Raw genomic sequence first — 20,127 nt, 5'->3', positions numbered from 1 at the left:
AGCTGCATGAAGAGATGCTGGAGGGACCTATCTGAGAATGTGACAGAGGGAGGTTTCTGAGCTCTCCTAGTTGAGATGCAGGGAATTGATTGATGATCTTCCATGTGCAAAGGATATGCTGGGCCACTCGGTTACAGATGCTCTTAATCAGACTTCCCAGCTTGATGTCTTCCCTTCCTTTTGGGCTACAACTCCAGTCCCCAGCCAGCAGTCAGGGGTAATGGGAGTTATGGTCCAAAATGTCTGGAAGGCACCAGTTTGGGGAAGGCTGCTTTTAACAGACATTAAAACAAAGCAAATGTCTGAAGACCCAAAGAGAAGGAGCCCAGCAGATTTCCCCAAGGATTATCCCATGCTCTTGGTGCTACAATTGAAAAGGCCTTTGTCTCTGCTATCTGATTATCAGATCCCACATAGGGGTGAGACCAAAAGCAGAGCCGCTGATATTGGTCTCAACTACCAGAGGTAGCCTGGCCCCAACCCATTAGTCCATCTCACGTGCTCAGGATTGTCTATTCCACTCTTCACCAACCTCATGCCCCCCTGATGTTTTGGACTTCAACTCCCATCAGCTCCAGCCAGTACGGCAACAGTCTATCATGGCTACCCCTCTGAAAATTATCTTGCCCGAGAGCACCAACGAATGTTACTTGAGCATCTAGGGCAGCCTTTCCCAACCAGTGTGCCTCCAGATGTTGTTGGACCACAGCTCCCATCAGCCTCAGCCAGCATTGCCAATGGTCAGGAAAGATGGGGATTGTGGTCCAACAACATCTGGAGGCACACTGGTTGGGAAAGGCTGATCTAAGGGCTTCACTTTGGGTGTCCCCTATCCACACCCACAGAGTAAAATTAAGAACATCACAGGAGTCTGTCTGAATCAGGTCAGAGGCCTGTCTAGTCCACCATCATTTCCCAGTGGCCAGCCAGATGCCCGTGGGCAGCCTACAGGACATGAGGGCAACAGCCATCTCCCACTGTTGTTCCCAACCAACTGGAATTCAGAGACATGCCGTGTCAGATGCTGGAGGTAGCATAAAACCAGCAGCCCTTGATAGTTTCATGGTAGCTTGACAAGCGTACAAGCGTACCAGAGGGATCCCTGGTTAAGGCTGGTGGGAGGAACAGGAACAGGCGGCGGAATGCAATCCCTTGACTCGCAATCTTTGACTGCGTCATCCGCTTGTAAAGCTATTGCTTGTTAGGTTTTTAAGTGGTTTTGTTTTGAGGTTGCATTTTGTCATGTTTTTAAGTTCTCTTATTTTTATGTTGTGCCATGTTCATTCTGTGTTAGCCACCTTGTGTGCTTTTGTAGAAAGGTGGGGTAGACACCCATTAATAGGTATTTTAGCTGTCAAGGTTACTCAGTTCCTCTCTTCCACACTTGCCTAACTTCAGCTCTGCGTGGCTGCCAGATGGAGAGGAAAGGCTTTAGTCGTGTGTGAGTGTATAAATATATGTCTCTCTCTCTATATATATATACGTACCTGGGACTGCCTTCAAGTTGATTCCGACTTATGGCAACCCTATGAATAGGGTTTTCATGGTAAATGGTATTCAGAGGGGGTTTACCATTGCCTTCCTCTGAGGCTGAGAGGCAGTGACTGGCCTAAGGTCGCCCAGTGAGCCTCATGGCTGGGTGGGGATTTGAACCCTGGTCTCCCAGGTCATAGTCCAACACTCTAACCACTCTGACCATCTAGAAGCACCCTAAAAGAATGTCTTGAATAAGGACAATGGTTTTTCAGAATCAAACAAAGCAGGATGTGGGAGGCAGTTGAAGAGTCTCTACACATTTTTTCTTCTTTTGTGAATTGTAGCTGTTCAGGACTGCCACAGTCTCTCATGTTTCACATTCTACAGCAGTGGCTCTTGTGCTGTATCACAGGGAACCTCCTGAAGTGTTCCTGTTTCCCAGTTGATTGGATGGGGGATTAGTATTATAACTGGATCATTCAGGTATCATGAATGGGCCACTGGCAACAATTTTTTTAAATTATCTGATTTTCCCCAGAAAAAATCTAGATTAAGTTGTGAAAAAAATACATCTGGCATCTTATTGTGTAAAAGCTTCAAAAGACTTTTGATATTGTGTATAAGGTTCAAAAAGCTTACATGCCTGAGGAGTACCCATCCCATAATAAGCACCCATCTGGTAGCATTCTTAGATTCCTATCTGTAAATGGTGAATTATTATTTTATTTTATTTTATTTATTTTATTATTTCAATTTATATACCGCCCTTAGCAGAATAGCTCTCATAGGGTCACCCTGTGAGCATAAATGATACAATGTTGTTACCTGTCTCACCTCTTAATGATGGTACAGGTTAAAATATCCAGAGTTTTAAAAATGGAGGGTGAAGATGGGTAGGTTTGGAGGAAATATTTGAACTGTGATCACAAGTGTTGTAGTTCTGTAGTTGAAAAAAGTGAATTCGCTACTTTCAAGACTAACAAAAACTGGCTTCTAAAAGATTTTGAAATCAACAAAGCTGTTGTTGAAAGGCTGAATTATTCTTATGTTTTTCAACAAATGATCATTTAGAGGAACTTATACATTTTTCTCTGAAGTATTATGAACTGATGTTCACTGACATTTCCTTTGAAGGAGAGAATGGGACAGCAGAGAGATGTGCCAGCTTTGATCAAGGTAAGAACTCAAATAGTTGGATAGTCTACACAGGTCTGCAGTCCTTAACATGGAGCAAGTTTAATTGAACTCAATGGGACTTCCCTGTGAGCAGACATGTATAGTACTGCACTGCACATGGTTTAATGTACATTTAAATACTGTTTCTTTTTGTATTTGCAGTTTTTAAAAACAAAACCCTCACGCTTGCAAAAGCTTTAATAGAGTAACTTACAATGAAGTTGTTTACTTTATTTTGAAGTGCTCCCCAACATTGAAAAAGGTTTGAGAAGAGATCCATTTTATGCTATCAAAAGTTATCACAGTTGCAGTTCAGCAGTTAATTGTTCATACATGATAGCATCTCGGGATAGATGCTTGCTTATGCAACAAAATATTGATACGCCGAGTAACTAAATTCAAAATAGACACAATGGCATGTCCATAAATGCATGCAAGTTTAGCCCAAGTCATAGAAAGCCTCTAGAATAGATTGTATGTTGGGAGTCAATGGCCAAGACAAAGGAATGACAACGTAAAGGGGGAACTTTCATTTAACATCCAGTCCATTCATAACTACCTAATGTTTGGTTTTATATCTTTTTCCTCGGCTTCATCATCACTATCGTCCACTTGCTGGATGACCAAATCAGTAGACCCGTCCTCCACAATTTCTACATCAGATCTGTTGTCTTCACCGTAATTCCAGCTCGAATCCTTGTCCTCTTCTAGTGGGAATTCAGGTGGTGGCTCAGTGTCTAAATCAATGCGGATGCTGTCTATGCCGGCTTCAGAGAGACATTCATTACAAAGTCTGTAACGTCTTGTCCCTTCTTGGACCACCTGTCCTGTCATCTCAGTCACATGGCGCTTGCATTTTCTGCAGATAGGCTTACAAGCTTGATGAATCTGTGAAGATTGAAAGGGGTTTAATCACTGATTACTGCTCAAAAGGGAAATAGCAAAACATTTTTCCTTTAATATATAGCAATACTCTCAATATTTATTTATTTTATTATTACATTTATATCCCATCTTTCCTCCAAGGAGCTCAAGGTGTGGAACAAACATGGTTCTCCCCCTCCTGTCTTCCCGATTTTATCCTCACAACAACCCTGTGAGGTAGGTTAGGCTGAGAGACAGTGACTGGCACAAGGTCACCTAGGTCAGCTTCATGGCTGAGTGGGGATTTGTAGCCTGGTCTTCCAGGCCCCAATATGACACTCTGCTACATCACACTGCCCTCTCATAAAACATCAGGGCTGTGAACAGGAACATAAAAACATTTTAAAGCAATAGTTAAAATGACTGGCTACTCAAAAACCTTTTAAACAGCTCCCTGGCCTGTGGGCACAAAAAGGTTTCAAGAGATGCCTGAAAATCAAAAGTGAGGGTGCCTGCTGAATCTCTGCTGGAGGTGTGTTCCACTGCATGGGACCAGTGACACTAAATGCCCAATGTCTGGTTGAGGCCAGTTAGGCCTCCATAACATGGGGGAAAACTATCAGTACTTCTCTGGATGATCTCAGTGGTCAGGCTGGGGTATGTAAGGGCTCAGACACTCCTTAAGGTATCCTGGACCAAGTTGTTCAGGGCTGTGTATATCAATACTGAGAGGCTGTATTAAAATTCAACACAGTCACTGATAAAAAGTAAGAATTTTAGAACAAAAAAAATGTGGTTTAAGATAGGAGTTATGGCTATTAAAACTTAATCCATGCCCCCAAGGCTTAGAAAACAAGTTAAGGTTCTTTCCTTAACGTCCACAGTGTGTAGTAGTGAAATCACTGTTGTTTCACATACTGAGCTCACTTACAACTTACTCTCCATAGAATCTTTGCCTTCGTCTTTCAACCCCAATTCTGCTCTTCCGCAAGCTGGGAGCAACTCTGAAGCTGAGACCAATGAAATATATAAATGTGTTAAGAAAATACTGCCCCCAACTTGTAGAGCAAGAGGATTGGGATTGAAAGCGAAAACATGAGATGATACTGATTTTTTAAAAAATATCTAAGCTACCAAAAGGAGGAATTTAAAATATTAGGTGGCTATTTTTAACTGCTCCAAATTTCCCTGAAATATGAACAGATTATACCCTTCACCTAGAAGATTATCCACGTCAAAGTTCAGATCCATGGATCAAATTGTATTGATTTTATGACCAAAATTTTCAGGCTCTCTACAATGACAAAACACTGAAAAGTCAAGATGCCATTAAACCACAGAGCCACTCCTGCAGCTGCTTATTTAAACTGCCACAGAGGCTAGAAAGTCCCATGCTTGGGGGAGGCTCTCTTAGGAACGTACAAAGTGAGACCAGTGGCCCATCTAGCTTGGAACTGGCTACTCTACACTGACTGGCAGCAGCTCTCAGAGGCTTCAGGAAGAAGCACTTCTCAGCCCTGCCTGGAGGTGCTAGAACTGAACCTTCTGCATGACCACCGAGCTATGGCCCTGTGATTTCTGAACCAGAGTGGTGTCACGCCTATAGCAGGCCAATTCAGGGTAAACTGTGGGTGTGAGAAAGCATGGAACTTTGCCAGAGCTATGTAACTTATGCTCTTTGAAAAGGTTCTTTATCATTTCTATCCACTGCAAAATTTTACATATTGATATTGTGCAGTTTTAAACTGGATACATTAATAAACCACTTACACAACCTGCTAAACTGAAAGGGAGCAGTCAGAAAGTTTAACACTTACTGTTTTATCGCGTGAGCAGGAGTGCCAACAGGATTTTCTGGGCCGAGTACACTGTCTGTGGATTGGGCCCTCCAGCCAAGTTGCAAAAAAAGGACACATATTTGCATAACATTTGCATATGCCTTGACATATGCAGATTTGTGTTCTCTTTGCAGGTGGAGTCAAGGGCCCAGAAACAAATCAGTGGCCACACACATGAAAGGTCTGACAAACAGAATGTGAGCGGGTGAAGCTTTTCCCATAATTTTATTTCCAAACTAGAAAAGGCTTAACCTTTAAATTTCCACCTCCAACAGAACTGTTAAAGGCGCAAGACCACTGATTTTCCTCAATGCCACCTATAAACCGAAGCCTAGGCTGCAATCCTGTATCCACTTACCCAGGAGTAAGTCCCACTGAACACAGATTTACTCCACTCACTAAGAGCGCATGGTCTTTAGCTCCTGCACAGCAGAAGACATGCCTAAGGCTCTTTGCAAGCTTATCACATTTTGCATTTGTCATTTGTGGGGAACATCCACCCACACTTATTGTGTTGCAGTGTTTGCAGGGGTCGCCACCATGGTTCCTTACTTAGGCCTTATTTAGTGCCCCTGGGATGAACCATCATCCCCAGATTCTTAGATTTCTTCTTTTTTATAAGTTTCTAGCATTTTTAGAATATGAGGCAAAACATACAGACATTCTTCTTGTTTTTTGGTGAAAAATTACCCTGCTCGCACCTTTCAGTGTTTCACATTCCCCCTTTGGAAAAATTCCTGCAGACGTCCTTGTATGCGAGATCATACAATCATAAAATCATAGAATTGTAGAGTTGGAAGGGGCCTATAAGGCCATCAAGCCCAACCCCCTGCTCAATCCAACTTAAAGCATCCCTGACAGGTAGCCATCCAGCTGCCTCTTGAATGCCTCCAGTGTTGGAGAGCCCACCACCTCCCTAGGTCATTGGTTCCATTGCTGTACCTCTCTGAGGACGTTTTCCCTGATGTTCAGCCAAAATCTAACTTCCTGTACATGTGGTCTGTGTGTGTGTGACAGAGGGGGATCATGTGCCAGTACATGGAGGTTGGGCCCGAAGGGCAGTCTAGGGATCTTGCTGATGTACCGCCCACCCCGCTGCACAGCAGATTCCCTGGCTGAGGTGCTGGAGGTGGTCTCGGCTGTACGGGCATTGTCCCCAGAATTGTTAGTGCTGGGTGACTTTAACGTGCATGCCGAGGCCACCCTCACAGGAGCCCCTTGGGATTTCCTGGAAACCATGGCTTCCTGGGAACTGCACCTAAGTAATATTGGGCCCACCCATGTAGCCGGTCATGCTTTCGACCTTGTATTTGTCCTGGGAGAGGAGAGAAGTGGTCTGAAGTTGGGAGTGGTTTATACCACTCCTGTGTCATGGTCAGATCACTACCTGGTAAATATGGACTTCTCGTTGCCATGCCCCCTCCGCAGGGGTGAAGGACCTATTAGAATGGTCCGCCCCAGGCGCCTGATGGATCCGGATGGATTCCTGACTGCGCTAGGGGAACTGGAACCTGCTGAAGGTCGCCCAGTCGAAACCCTGGTGAAGGAGTGGAACGAGGGGATCACCAGGGCATTAGACCAGGTGGCTCCGAAACGTCCTCTCCCCCTGAATAGAACTCAACTAGCACCATGGTATACACCGCGGTTGCGTAGTTTGAGACAGGAGGTGAGACGACTAGAGCGCCGGTGGCAGAAATCTCGCTCCGAAGATGTCCGGACACAGGTTAGAGCAGCAGTAGCTGCCTACCAAGTGGCAATAAAGGCAGGAAAGAAGGCTTTCTTTGCTGCCTCTATTGCGTCTGCGGAGTGCTGTCCCAGGAGGCTGTTCCGGGTGGTCCAAAGCCTGGTCGGTCCAGTTGCTCAGGAACCCTTGGAACAGTCAAAGGCCTCCTGTGACATATTAGCAAAGCACTTCGCTGATAAAATCAAACACTTACGGAGCTCGATCCCGTGCGCCGTGGATACAGTAAGTGAACCAGAGTTGGCCAGTTGCATGCCGGTAAGTTGGGATCGGTTTCAGCTTCTCCCTTCTGAGGATGTGGACAAGGTGCTTTCATCTGTGAAGCCAACCACTTGCCTAACTGATCCTTGCCCTTCATGGCTCCTTATGAGCTGCAGAGAGAAATTGGGCGAGGGGATCAAAGCGGTGGTAAACGCATCCTTGAAAGAGGGTGCGATGCCATCAGCCTTCAAGGAGGCAATTGTAAAGCCCATCCTGAAGAAGCCCTCCTTGGATCCCCAAGTTTTCAATAACTTCCGCCCAATTTCGAACCTACCATTTTTGGGCAAGGTCATTGAGCGAGTGGTGGCCAACCAGTTGTCAGCACACTTGGATGAAACAGATTACTTGGATCCATACCAATCGGGTTTCAGGACTGGTCACGGAACTGAAACAGCCTTGGTTGCTCTGGTAGATGATATGAGGAGGGCATTAGATAGGGGAGAATTCACCTTTGTTGTCCTCCTCGATCTCTCAGCGGCTTTTGATACTGTCGACCACAGTATCCTTTTACTTTGCCTGGAGAGATTGGGAATTGGAGGCACTGTATTACAGTGGTTCCATTCCTTTTTCTCCGATAGGTACCAACAGGTAGCACTGGGGGAGGAGGTTTCAGACCCTTGGCCTCTCAATTGTGGTGTGCCACAGGGCTCTATCCTCTCTCCCATGCTATTTAACATTTATATGAAGCCGCTGGGGACAATCATTAGGAGATTTGGGCTGCAGTGTCACCAATATGCAGATGACACTCAGCTCTATCTCTCGTTTAAATCTTCGCCAGAGTTGGCTGTGGAGACCGTGTCCAAGTGCCTGGAATCCGTGAGTGGATGGATGGGAAGGAACAAGCTGAAGTTGAACCCCGATAAGACCGAGGTGCTGCTCGTGGGGGACAAAAGAAGGTTGGGAGATGTTGACTTGAAGTTCAATGGGGTAAGTCTACCCCTGAAGGACCAGGTCCGCAGCCTTGGGGTTGTACTTGATTCCAGGCTGTCCATGGAGGCTCAGATTTCGGCAGTGAGCCGGGCAGCCTGGTATCAACTACACCTCATACGAAGGCTGCAACCCTACCTTCCTGCTCATCAGCTCCCACTGGTAGTACACGCCCTGGTCACCTCTCGTTTGGATTACTGTAATGCGCTCTACGTGGGGTTACCCTTGAAAACGGTCCGGAAATTACAACTTATACAAAATGCAGCGGTTCCACTACTTACGAACAGTCGCCGCCGAGATCACATCACACCAGTGTTGCTCAATCTACACCGGCTTCCAGTTGTTTTCTGAGCCCAATTCAAGGTGTTGGTATTAACCTTTAAATCCCTATACTGTTTCGGCCCAGTTTATCTTACGGAGCGCCTTCAACGCCACCAATTATGCCGCCCGACAAGATCAGCCACACAGGGCCTTCTCTCAATCCCGCCGACAAAAACAGCTAGATTGGCGGGTACTAGAGAGAGGGCATTCTCAGTGGCGGCCCCCACCCTGTGGAACTCCCTCCCACAAGATCTCCGGCACGTCTCTTCCCTAAATGTATTTTGGAAAGCCTTAACGACCTGGCTCTTTCAACAGGCCTTTGGGATCTCCGGGGAGGGTTAATTGTTATGACTGAAATGCCTCCTGCCCTGTTTTAATATTGTTGTTGCAGCTGTATTGCTTTTATACTGTTTTTATATTGTATTACTGTATTTTATTATATTGTGTTTTAACGATTTTGTACATCGCCTAGAGTGGCCATCGGCCAGATAGGCGACACAGAAATTAAATTTATTATTATTATTATTATTTATTATTATTACATGTGCTCTGTGAGAGGTATGTGTGGGTGTGCATGCATGGGGGGGGGAGAGAGGGAGAGGTGCATGAATATGTGGTCTGTGAGGGGAGAGAGAGAGATGATGTCATAATTATTAGCTGTCCTTCACCAGGAGGTCCCAGGACAGGTCACTAAAATGTGAAACAACTGAAAACAAATTACAATCACAACTAGAGTAGGTCCTAAACATATACACCTCAAGAGTCAAAGGCCAGGGTGAAGAGCTGCATTTTCAACATAGGACAAAAGAGTACAATGAAGGTGCCACACACACCTCTGTGGAAATTCCACAGCTTAGGGGCTGCCCCAGATAATGCCTTCTTTGGGGCCACCACCACCCTGAACTTAAGAGAGAGTCGTGTATGTATCTCTGGTCTGTATATGTTGTGTGGGGGGGCAAAAGAGAATGAGGGTGATGTGGCCACTTGTATATTCTTCCTGCTACTGGGGAGCGCAACAGCATCATTGTGTGTGTGAGAGAGAAATCAATATTGTGTGATCACTGCTATCAGGGCATAGCTGACTTCCTATGATAAGCCAGAGGTTTTCCAGGGGCTTGGGTGGACAGCAGCAATGTCCGTACTCTAATTTTGGGGTATGCCATGCTTCTCGATGGCAGGCATTTTGTGACTGGCACCCACAGCACTCTCTCAAAATTCAAGATATGCCTGCTGTTCCACAAAGGCCAGTGACCCTTGTTCCAGGTTGTATATTATCTCAGGCAAAGCCACCGCAGGAGGGATGCATCCTAATCACTAGGGGGGGAAAGAAGAGCAAACGAAGAAGATTCCAAATACTTGAACATTTGATAGAAGCAGGAAGAGTGCACTAAAGAGGAGGGGAAACGGCAGCTCTTTGGGACCCCGGGACTCCCATTGCCTGGTGTCCCAATAATTCATCAATCACAGATCTGACTTCACTCATTGGTTAAAAACACTGGAAGGTGAGAGCACCCAGTCTGGCTCATCTCACAGAAGTCACTTAGAAAGGTACTTGCATATTTTGCTGCATAAGTTGCTTTCTAGTAGGGCTAGGGCCTTACTTTATATATATAAAAAAAAGCTCAGAGTCTGGAGCTTCCGTTGGCTGTGGGCTCAGTACATCAGTACCCCTGTACCTGCCTGTGGGACAGTGTCTCTTTTTCACTCAAGTGTTAAAAAAAAAAATATATAATTTCAGTTAAACGTAACAGTTAATTATTGCAATAATTTCCATAGAATAGGTACGTTTACCATTTCTTTAGACCACTGAAATCAGACATCTTTTTGGGGGGCAGGGGGAGAGAAATAGTTGCTTAGAGTAAGGTGGATAGAAAAGAAATGGGATAGTATTTTATGGTACAGTGCACTTTTAATCATATCATATACACGTTACTAGGCATTTTACTTACAAGTTTTTATCCAATCAATATTTTAGGGTTTTCTGCCTTCAGTTCTCAAGATGGGGCAGTCTAGAAATCCAACAAAAACCAAAGTGAATCACTCTGAAGTTCCTTCGTCTTCAACAGGAGACATCTACCATGTGGCTAACTCTCCCACAGAAATCAATGGGGGTTCAAAGTGCTTCACTGTGGCTGGATCACAACAATATTTCAATAACATTTACTGTTTAGTTTCTAGCCCCTTTCAGGTTAAGATTTTAGGTGTATTGAGGAATTTAGAATTGTAGATAAGCGCACTGTCAATATCAATAAGTTTCCTGAAAATAGACTAATGCCTGACATCTATATAGCTTAAGTAGTTATTGGGAGTGTATAGTCTCAAAGTACAACATGTTTAAAAATACATACTGTTCGGAAATGGCTGCTCAAATGATCCAGCCTGCTGAATCTCTTTCCACACGCTTCACACGGATACGGCCGTTCTCCTGTATGACAGCGAAGGTGTCGTTTCAGGTCTGCTTTCCGTTTCACCACATGAGTGCAGAAGGGACATTTGAACCTCATCCTAGGCAGATCATCTGTGAATACCAAGCAATCTTTTTAAAATGCTGCAAAAATTGTAACCTGTCTAGTGCAACAGTGCTTTTAGTCAATATAAAATCATTGACTTCAAGACTGAGAGCTTTATGTTGCAGTGAGTATAAATAAATAAATCAACATGTGATTATTTTGCTAAATCCAATTGGTGTTAGTTATGGGGAACTGCAATGAACTCTGCAGAAGGCAGAGATCTTGCCCCCCCCCCCCGCAACCACAGGAAACCCTGCCCAGCAGCCCCTCTGGATTCTGAGACCCACACATTTTCACAACTCGTTTCTTTTAGAACTACTAGGATTTTCAGGACACAGGAAGCTACCTTATGGCCCCTAGGCTTTGGAATTCCCTCCCTAGGGAGATAAGAATGACCCCTTCCCTGCAATCCTTTCAACCGACAGTTAAAAACTTTCCTATTTCAGCAAGCCTTTGATTCCAAAGGCGGCCAAGGATAGGCCCAAACGGATGTTATATTGTTCTTGCCAGTTTATTTTTTAATTATTCTGACTTTATGACTGTTTTTTAATTATTAGAAACAGTTTAATGCTATTTTAAACTAGAGTTCATTTTTTAATTATATCTGTTTATATTTATTCATCTATGTATTGTATGCTTTTATTTTGGATAGGTTTTTAATTGTATGTGTTTTTTACCTGGAAGCCACCATGAGTTCCAATTTGGAAAAATGGCGGGGTATAAATAAAGTTAATAATAATAATAATAATAATACATAGTCAGACCACTGGTATTGTTACAGGCAGGTGCCTTTCCCAGTCCTACCTGGAGGCACCTAGAATCAAACCTGGGAGCTCTTGCATGCAGAACATGTGCTCTACCCACAGAGCTATAGCCTTTCTATTTTGCAGCCAGCACTATATTCGCTTCTCACATGGTGCAGTTGTTGGAACACACACAGCCCTACTGCAGGCATTTCATGAATCCCCTTGCCTGTTTCCCAGAGGCGAGTATCCAGAGTTACCATGCAGCAATATGAAGAAAACTGCCTCAGACTGCAGAATTTAGGGGACAGATGAAGGCAAGAACTTATATCTGAATGGTACAGTCATCTGACTGCTAGGCAGGGGGAAAGGCATTTGGTGATCTGATTCAAGCAGCAATGTGTCTTGGGACTGCCCTGAGCCCTCCACGTCTCTGAGAATTGCAGAGAATGTGCGGGAGAGGAGGACTAGGGTCTCCCTCCATAAGGTCTCTGCCAAAGGCCGAAGTGGTGAAAGAGATGCATGTTTCTTCTGCCTTCCATAAAGGCCCTCCAGGAAATAAAAGGTAGAGCCCTCCCTGCCACCGGTGCAGACAGTGGAAGGGTCAGGTCTTGTTTTTTCTCCTGCAGTTTTGGAGAAGGCAAAACTGCCCTTCCCCCTGATAGGTGTTGAAGGAAGAAGAGCGATACATGCTTTTTCTGTCTCTTTCAAAAAGAGGCCTGTGGGAAGTAAACCATAAAACCCAGGCCATTCTCCTTGTCTTCCTCCCCGGGGAGGGAGTTGCTGCTGGCAGCCACAAATAATGATGAGCTGGTAAGCCAATCCAGAGGAATGTATCCAAAGCAGTGCTAAGTAAATAGTTGTGTCAACACAAGGATTTCTGCTTGCACAACACAACTTTCCCCCTCTCCTCCCCTGCACACCCCCTCCATCTGTTCCATGGATTCCCCCAACCCTTCAGAGCAGATCTGGGGAGGGCATGGAGCACGAGCAGAGGGGGGAAATCCTTGTGCTGATGGGACATGTTAGTCAGATGCTGCCTGGAATGTATGAACCTGGACAGGAGACACTTCGAGGCACATTCACACCAATGACCTTCTAATTCAATGTTAACATCACACTTGGAATTGCCAAAGCAACCTAACCTGGAAAGATGTGGATGTGTTCCATTTTCAATTATTACAAAAGGTGTTATAACTAGCACTCTTTCCCCATGTGGAGTGGAAAGGGCATGGAATAAAACTCACCCCCCAAAATGCTGTTAGATCAGTGACTTAAATAATGTGTAGTGTGCATCATCACAAATATGTTTTATTGTAAAACACACATTCCCGAGAATAGAGACACACTCACTGTTGTGCCAGTTCCACTGCATCAACACCTCTCTTTTCTGAAAATGAGGGCACATGATGCTAGTCAAACTTTGTCCCTTTTTATTCTAAAACCTGGTAAGATCACCTCCAGGGTGGTTTTTGCAGACAGATTTCACAACTGATTTATAGATCAACCCATTGCCCCTCCAGGTGTGGCCAATGGAAACACTTTGCTGCAGGCTCAGGCAGAGAAGTGACTGGCCCAATGCTTTGCTGTGGGCAATCCTGAAAGGTCTGAAGGCAGCAGTGGGGAAAGGAGGTGTGGCCAGCCAAGGGCAGAATCGCTTCAGAATGCAACCAGAAAAAAAACATTCTGGCTGCTTTTCACCTGAGTAGTGTGCCCACAGCCTGCGAAGCACTGCAGAGAAATTATGACTTTAATGAAGAGGGGGGCACCATTGCCAGCCCTGCCAGGCAGCACTGTGAAGCAGCCTGTGGGGAGAGATGAAGGCAAGAACTGGTGCCTCAATGGCACAGCAAAACTTTTTAAAGGGTTGACCCTAGCTGGGGGCGGGGTGGGTGGAAAAAATCTGCTTCAGGCACAAAACATAACCAAAACCTAAAAAGAAGGGATTTCAATGGGTACAAGAAGCAGTTTTACTGAGCACAAAAAGATCCCTAAAACATTTCAGATATTCACCTCTTCCTTTTTCATTTCCTCAAGGAACTAAAACACCATATCCCACAAAACTTGCAACTCCATCTTGAGTAAGCAAAACAGAAAAAGTCTTCTAAAACATACATTCCCCTGCTAAATTGAGCTAAATGCTCAAAGCTCTATGAAGCCATTGTTGCACTCATTATTGCTTTACCCACTTGAATAATTCTCCTTGGACATGAAATTATGAAGCTGACACATCTATCCTTTTGATGGTCATTTTTAAAGGTAAAATAATCAACTTCTATACAGCAAACAGGATACCCAAATGTATTCTAAATGAAGAGCCTTACCATCTGCCCAGTTCCCCATTACACCCAATACTGAGGGCATGCTAGTGTATGGCTCATCCGCTTTGGAAGATTTTGACTTAGCAGGAGGATGTGGAGAATCACGCTCTTGCTGTGACACGGCCAAACCTCTTGGGACTGTTTCAGATCCCTGGCTGTACTGGTAGCCCGCATGGCCAGAGTCACCTTCCGAATCAATTTGGACATCCTCTTCAGATGTAGGAGCATGACTTGCAGGCTCTGGAGCTCGGTCTTCAAGCTTGCTCGATTTATAGTGTGGGACATCAGAGGGTTGTGGCAATCCTATGTGTCTACTGGTTTTCTTCATTGGGTCTTGCCTTTGATCGTGCTTGGACAGCTGCTGGGCATTTCTCTGAGTAGCTGGGAAATAGTTGAAACCAGTCCATGAATTCCCACCCACTATGCATGTCCCTTGATCTGGGCTTAAGTGGGAATGGGGAGGGCTGCTCTCTGCTCTCCACCCAGCCCCATACAAACACAGACGCTCCACGCCGTTTGAGTTCACCTCCTTGTCCGAGAGACTAAAATAGCGATCTTTTTCCTTCTCGCTGATGTCCAGTGAGGATTTAATGAATGTCTTACAAACACTAATAACATCAGTCATTTGAAGATAGCTGGCAGCTGACATGACCTCAATCACATTCTGGCCAGTGAGGGAGAGTTTGCCTGAATACACAAAATCCAGAATCACTGAAAACGTTTCAGGAGAAAATGCCTGGAAGGTTGCTGTTGTTGGCTGACTGCTTTCCTTTGAGCACTGCGAAAGGAGCATTTTGAAGTAGCCACTACTAGCGAACAGCACATTCCGGTGTGCTTTGAAGACCTTCCCCTCAACCAAAATGTTGCAGTCACAAAATAAGTCTTGCCTGCGCTGTTCATTTAATTGTTGCAAGAGATGGAACTGGTGGGAAGAAATCTCCATTCTAAAATTGGGTTGTCTTGATCTACAAAAGAGAACAAATAGTCTCCATTTGCTACATATAAACTCCAGCTGCTACTTTTTAAGAGAGATGGCAAAGCACTCCTGCACACACAATGGCCAGTGGCAGACTGCAATTCTAAGCATTCTCAAGGGCTAAACTAGATGTGATATCGACAAAGTGCAAACTTTGGGGAGCCACCCGATGCAAAACCAGACCTTTGGGTGCTGGAGCACAGTCTGGTCTGCGGCTCTCTGGCATTTCAGACAACAGCCCTGCCCTGCTCTGCTCGAAGACACCACCAGAGATTGAGCCGGGACCTTCTATAGGCAACATACACCAGTCTGTAGCCCTTCCAAGAATCACCCACAAGTGGGGTTTTTGTTCGTTTTAGCTTTAATGCAGCGGGGGCGGGGGCGGCACAACATTTGGAATTTTCCCAATCAAAATTTCCTCAACTACTTTTCTCCCTTCAAGGGAAAATATTTGCTGAGACAGTATCTGTCTTCCCACCCCTCTGGGAAAGCAGCTTGGGGTGAAATGTTGATCGGAAAAGTGATCCATTAGGAAAGAGCTAAGCATCCCCTGGCCATGGTCCCAAATGCAATCACCACACACCTCCTGCAATTGAATTAAAGCAAAAACAAATAAAAATCAGTGTGGTATAGCGGTTAGAGCACTGGGGTACAACTGGGGAGACTCAGGCTCAAAAATCCCCACTTAGTCATGAAGCTCAACAGAGACTTTGGGACAAAACGGGGGGGGGGGACCATGGATGCTGCCTTGAGCTTCTTAGAACCCTGAACAAAAACATTTCAACAAACAATCCTATTGGGAGACAGTTCTTATCACACCCGGTTGGAACCAGAGTCCCACTGAAATTCCTGATAAGTACTTCTGAGAGAGTCTATGGTAGGGATGAGGGAACCTGTGACCCTCCAGATGATAATGGACTACAACCCCCATCACCCCTAACCATTGGCCAAGCTGGGTGGGGCTGATAGGATTTGGAGTCCATCAACACGTCAAGAGCCCAGGCAGGGCTGCTAAGACACAGCACTTTCTACTAGACATGTAGCAGTTTTCTAGCTGTATATGCAGAACCAAAGAAATAGCTGCACCAGAATTGATAAGGGGGGGGGGACATACACAGGCACCCTGGCACCATCTCTGCCTCTGTGGAGCAGAGCTTGATGGAGGTTGCCAGCTGGGCCAGCAGACTTCAACTTAGTTATGTTTTGGCCAGGCTTGCCAGATATCAGAGACTGAGCCGAGCAAAACTGTATGTTACTTTCCCCTTCATGAAAATCAGAGGGTGCTTCCAGATGGGCGTTTGTTCATAGTGCGATGAGGGCTCCTCATGACTCACAGCAGGATCCATTGTGCAATGATGGACACCAAATCCACTCTACAGACACTGACTGAACAGTCATCTGCCTCAAGGAAGCCACAGAAACATGTTATCTGGTTTTGTATTTGCAGATGTCATAGGCATCAAAATCCCAGCCTGTATCCCCCTTCCTTCTGGGGGGAAAGCGAGGACTTCCCGATGCTGAGGAGGCTCCAGCCCAGGCAGTGATGTACGGGATCAGGCATGATGATCATCCTTCATTGGGTTCAGTAAAGACACCAGCATGGAGATCATCTATGTGCCAACCTTTTCAAATGACAGTGGCACAGGGAATATCTCATTCACTACGACATCAAACAACTGTGTCATTTGACTGACACCTGCAGCGTAAAGCTCTCTGCATGAAGTTCCCATCAGCCTTGCACATTATTGCTATGCAGTAACATAGGCCTAAGATTAATCACACTGCTGGCTTATTGCTTATTTACATTTAACAATGTTTTGTGGATGGATTCTCTGTTTTTACTGATATATTTCTGTGTATAATGTTGTATATATATTCTTTTGTATGATGTTATGGTATTTTATGTAAACCGCTTAGGGATTTTGCATATTAAGCAGTATATAAATATTATTAATGAATAATGAAAACCAATTTTAACCCCCCCCCATTGCCAAAGACCCCTTTGCAAATTAAGCCCCCATCTGGAAGCACCGAGACTCAACATCCACCCACTTTAAGCCACAGAGCAGTAAGGTCAGCCGGTTAAAACGCCAACATGCTTGCAGCTGTAGAAAGGAATTCCCAGGTCCGTACCCAGATTAAGTATCATTTCCAGCTGTCCTTATTTGAGTTCAGCGCACGTAAAGCTCAGTCCTTGAGTAGCCGGTCGTTTTAATGACTGTTCTGCATTGCTTTTAAAGGGCTTTTTTTAAAAAAATGTTGTCCTATATTGCCCTGATGCTTTGTGAGAAGGCAGAATTAGAAATACTTTTCTAAATAAAGCCACAGTTCCTTTGCAGTCGCTGCTTTCTTCACATAATCAAACTGTCATACAGAAGTTGGTCTTCACCAGGTTATACCAATCAGCCCCAATTTCATGCTGCAATTTGCAATGGGGGGGGTAGGCACTAGCTTCACCGTCCTGACAGCAGCTCGTTGGGCCGCTATCAGCGGGTCACCCAACATACCCTACAGCTGGCATGCCAGTGGGGTTTGGGGGCTGCTGGTTTTTAAGCTGGCTGACACTGCAGTGGCTTTCAACACCACCCAGCAGTCCAGCGCTTCTCCCAGCCTGGCTCCAGCTGAGCCGACCGCCACGCCTCTAGGACAGATGTCAGCAAGAGGAGGCTCCGCGCCAAATCCGAGTCCCCGAGCTGACAACTGTCCTTTCAGCCTGGGGCTCATGTGGGGTGGGAGGGAAAGGGCCCTTGCTGTAAGCCGAGCGCGCGGGGCGTGCGGGAGAGATGGCCGGGGCGCACCTCCACCCATGGGCTCAGTCCCTCTGCTGGAAGTCGCCCCAGGGGCTGAGCCCTGAGCGGATCCCGGCGATGAGCACCCTCCGCTCTCCAGGCGCGCCCCACACGCATCCAGGAAGGCCGCGCAGGCAGGCGGCCGCGCTAGTCGCAGCGGGGGCTGCAGCCTGACAGCGGCCGGCAGACCTCGCCGAGCAGCAGCAGCGCACAGTCTTCTCTCGTCGCCCAGCCTGACTCGGGCCGGCCGGCCGCAGAAGGCACGCCGCACATTGGCAGAGGGCGCCGTCAGTCTCTCGCCCGCCCACTCCGGACTGGAAGCTCGGCCGTCGGGTGCCGCGGACGCCCGACTGTGCTCGAGTAGAGGCGCGCCCGCCCGCCCAGCCGCCAGGGACCAGCACCGGGAGGCTCGCCTCGCCGGGCGCCTGCAGAGGGGGGCCGACCCTGCACGCCCCCGCTGGGGACCACCGCGCCCGCCAGCCTTTCCTGGGAAGGGCACCGGGAGGCGATGCGGCACCCGAGCCCTCCCCCTGGTGGCCTCGCCCGCTGGGCCTTTCTCGCCGCCGGGGCCCGGGGAGGTGCCCCCGCCGGGCTCGGAGCGCCCCGCTCGTGGCCTGGAGGCGCCCGTCCCTCGCCAGCCCTTTGTTGCGAGCCGAGCGCCGCGCCCGGGCCGGCCGCGGCAGCAAATGGCGCCTGCCCGCTGGGCTTGTCGGGCAGTGCCCGACTGGGGCGCCGAGGAGGCGGCGCGGCCGGGCACCCTCCGCCGGCGGAGAAGGCAGGGGCGCGCTGGGCGGTCGCCCTGCCGCGCGCTCGGCTCGCTCTAGAAGCGGCTCAGCCCGGAGGGCGCCCTGCTCGGCCTGCCGCCGCCGCAGCTGACTTACCGCTCGGCAGAGGCGCGGGCTGGCTGGGCTGGAGCGCCGGGGAAGCGGGCGGCAGAAGGGCGGCGGGCTCTCCCAGCGCCGCTGGCTCGGGGTTGGGCCGGCGTAGGGGCAGCCGAGCAGATGCCGGTGCGAGACGTCGCCGGGCGCAGCCGCCGCCCCAAAGCGAGGAGAAGCCCGGCCGGGAGAGAAACAAAAGGTAGTTGCTGACGTGGGCGTTGGAGAGAGACGCCCGAGGGCTGGGGACACAATTAAAGGGGCAACGCAGCGAGCGCGGCAGGGGCCAGGCGCGCACGCCGCACTCCGCCTGCCGACGGCGGGCGCCTCCCCTCCCCGCCGCCTCGCTAGCCCCAGCGGGGGATCCGGCGCCCGGCGGCCCCCTGCCGCCTCAGCGCGCGCGCGCCTGCCCGCCCCTTCGACGTTTCTCGAGGGCTCCTGCAGCCCAGCGGTGGGTCTTCAGAAGCCCTAGCGCCGCGAGAGGCGGGCGCTCCCTTCAGCCACCCTAGGCGGGGGGGGCTCATCGTTCGCCCGGTTCTGTTCGGCACACGTGGAGGGTGACGATGCCGCGGGCTCGCTGCTGCTCCCAAGTGACCTCCCGCGTCCTTTCTTGCCCGCGTATGCGGAACGTGAGGGTTTGGTTGGTGAGCAGGCACGCCCGCCGGCAGAGATGGGGCAAGGCCCGTGCTGGGTAAATCCTACTGAAATGAGAAGCCCGGGAGCCGCTCCAGGCGGGTGAAAATGAAAGGGATCCTTCGCCCTTTAAATAGTTAAACCACCTGGGCCAACCAATAGGCTATAGGCAGACGGGGGGGGGGTCACTGCCTTTTAACGGTGCGCCTAAATTGACCCCTCGCCTAGCGGAACAGTAGAGCCCGGCTCGGATCAGTGTGAACGGCTTGGGGCCTGAAAGCAACAAACTTCACAGCAGAAGGACATGAATGCAAGCGGGCATGCAAATGACTCTGACAATGAAAGAGAGAGAGAACCCTTTTAGGCTTATTCATAACCATCCCAGCTTTCGGAAAGATGCACTGTGAAAGAACCGCTAATAGCAAACAGCATGTTTCTATGAAGGGGCTTCCCCTCTGAACAAAATGCCATAGCTGCAGAATCAGGCTTGCAAGGGTGACAGACTGCACCAAGCCCAGTCTTGCCCTTTGTGTGACAGTCCCCCAAGTCCATTTATGGGGAAGGGTAGTGCATCTGCTTTGCATGTAGGTCTTCTGCTTAATCCCCAATATCTGGGAAAGACTCCTTGCCCAAAACCCTGGACAGCCACGACAGTCATGCAGGCAATAACTGAGCA

General features: G+C 47.8%; 1 protein-coding gene across 3 annotated transcripts; it reads right to left on the bottom strand.

Annotated features, from left to right (window-relative positions):
* Positions 1 to 2,868: 2,868 nt before the first annotated feature.
* On the bottom strand, positions 2,869 to 18,910 carry ZBTB8A (zinc finger and BTB domain containing 8A). 3 transcript variants are annotated; one of them, XM_061597956.1, is made up of 4 exons: positions 18,825 to 18,910; positions 14,182 to 15,143; positions 10,953 to 11,122; positions 2,869 to 3,540 (listed from the first exon to the last, which is right to left on the bottom strand). In XM_061597956.1, the coding sequence occupies exons 2-4, from the start codon at positions 15,119 to 15,121 to the stop codon at positions 3,208 to 3,210; spliced, it is 1,443 nt and encodes a 480-aa protein (XP_061453940.1). In that variant the 5' UTR covers positions 15,122 to 15,143; positions 18,825 to 18,910; the 3' UTR covers positions 2,869 to 3,207. The 3 variants fall into 3 exon arrangements, with proteins under 3 accessions (XP_061453940.1, XP_061453942.1, XP_061453941.1); XM_061597958.1 differs by lacking the exon at positions 18,825 to 18,910 and adding an exon at positions 10,554 to 10,613 and having other exon boundaries at positions 3,474 to 3,540; XM_061597957.1 differs by lacking the exons at positions 2,869 to 3,540; positions 18,825 to 18,910 and adding an exon at positions 4,455 to 4,526.
* Positions 18,911 to 20,127: the final 1,217 nt, after the last annotated feature.

This window comes from Rhineura floridana, chromosome 15, assembly GCF_030035675.1.
Source record: "Rhineura floridana isolate rRhiFlo1 chromosome 15, rRhiFlo1.hap2, whole genome shotgun sequence".
Taxonomy (NCBI): domain Eukaryota; kingdom Metazoa; phylum Chordata; class Lepidosauria; order Squamata; family Rhineuridae; genus Rhineura; species Rhineura floridana.
Note: the sequence above shows the minus strand (reverse complement) of the source record. Positions and strands in the feature narration are given on the sequence as shown.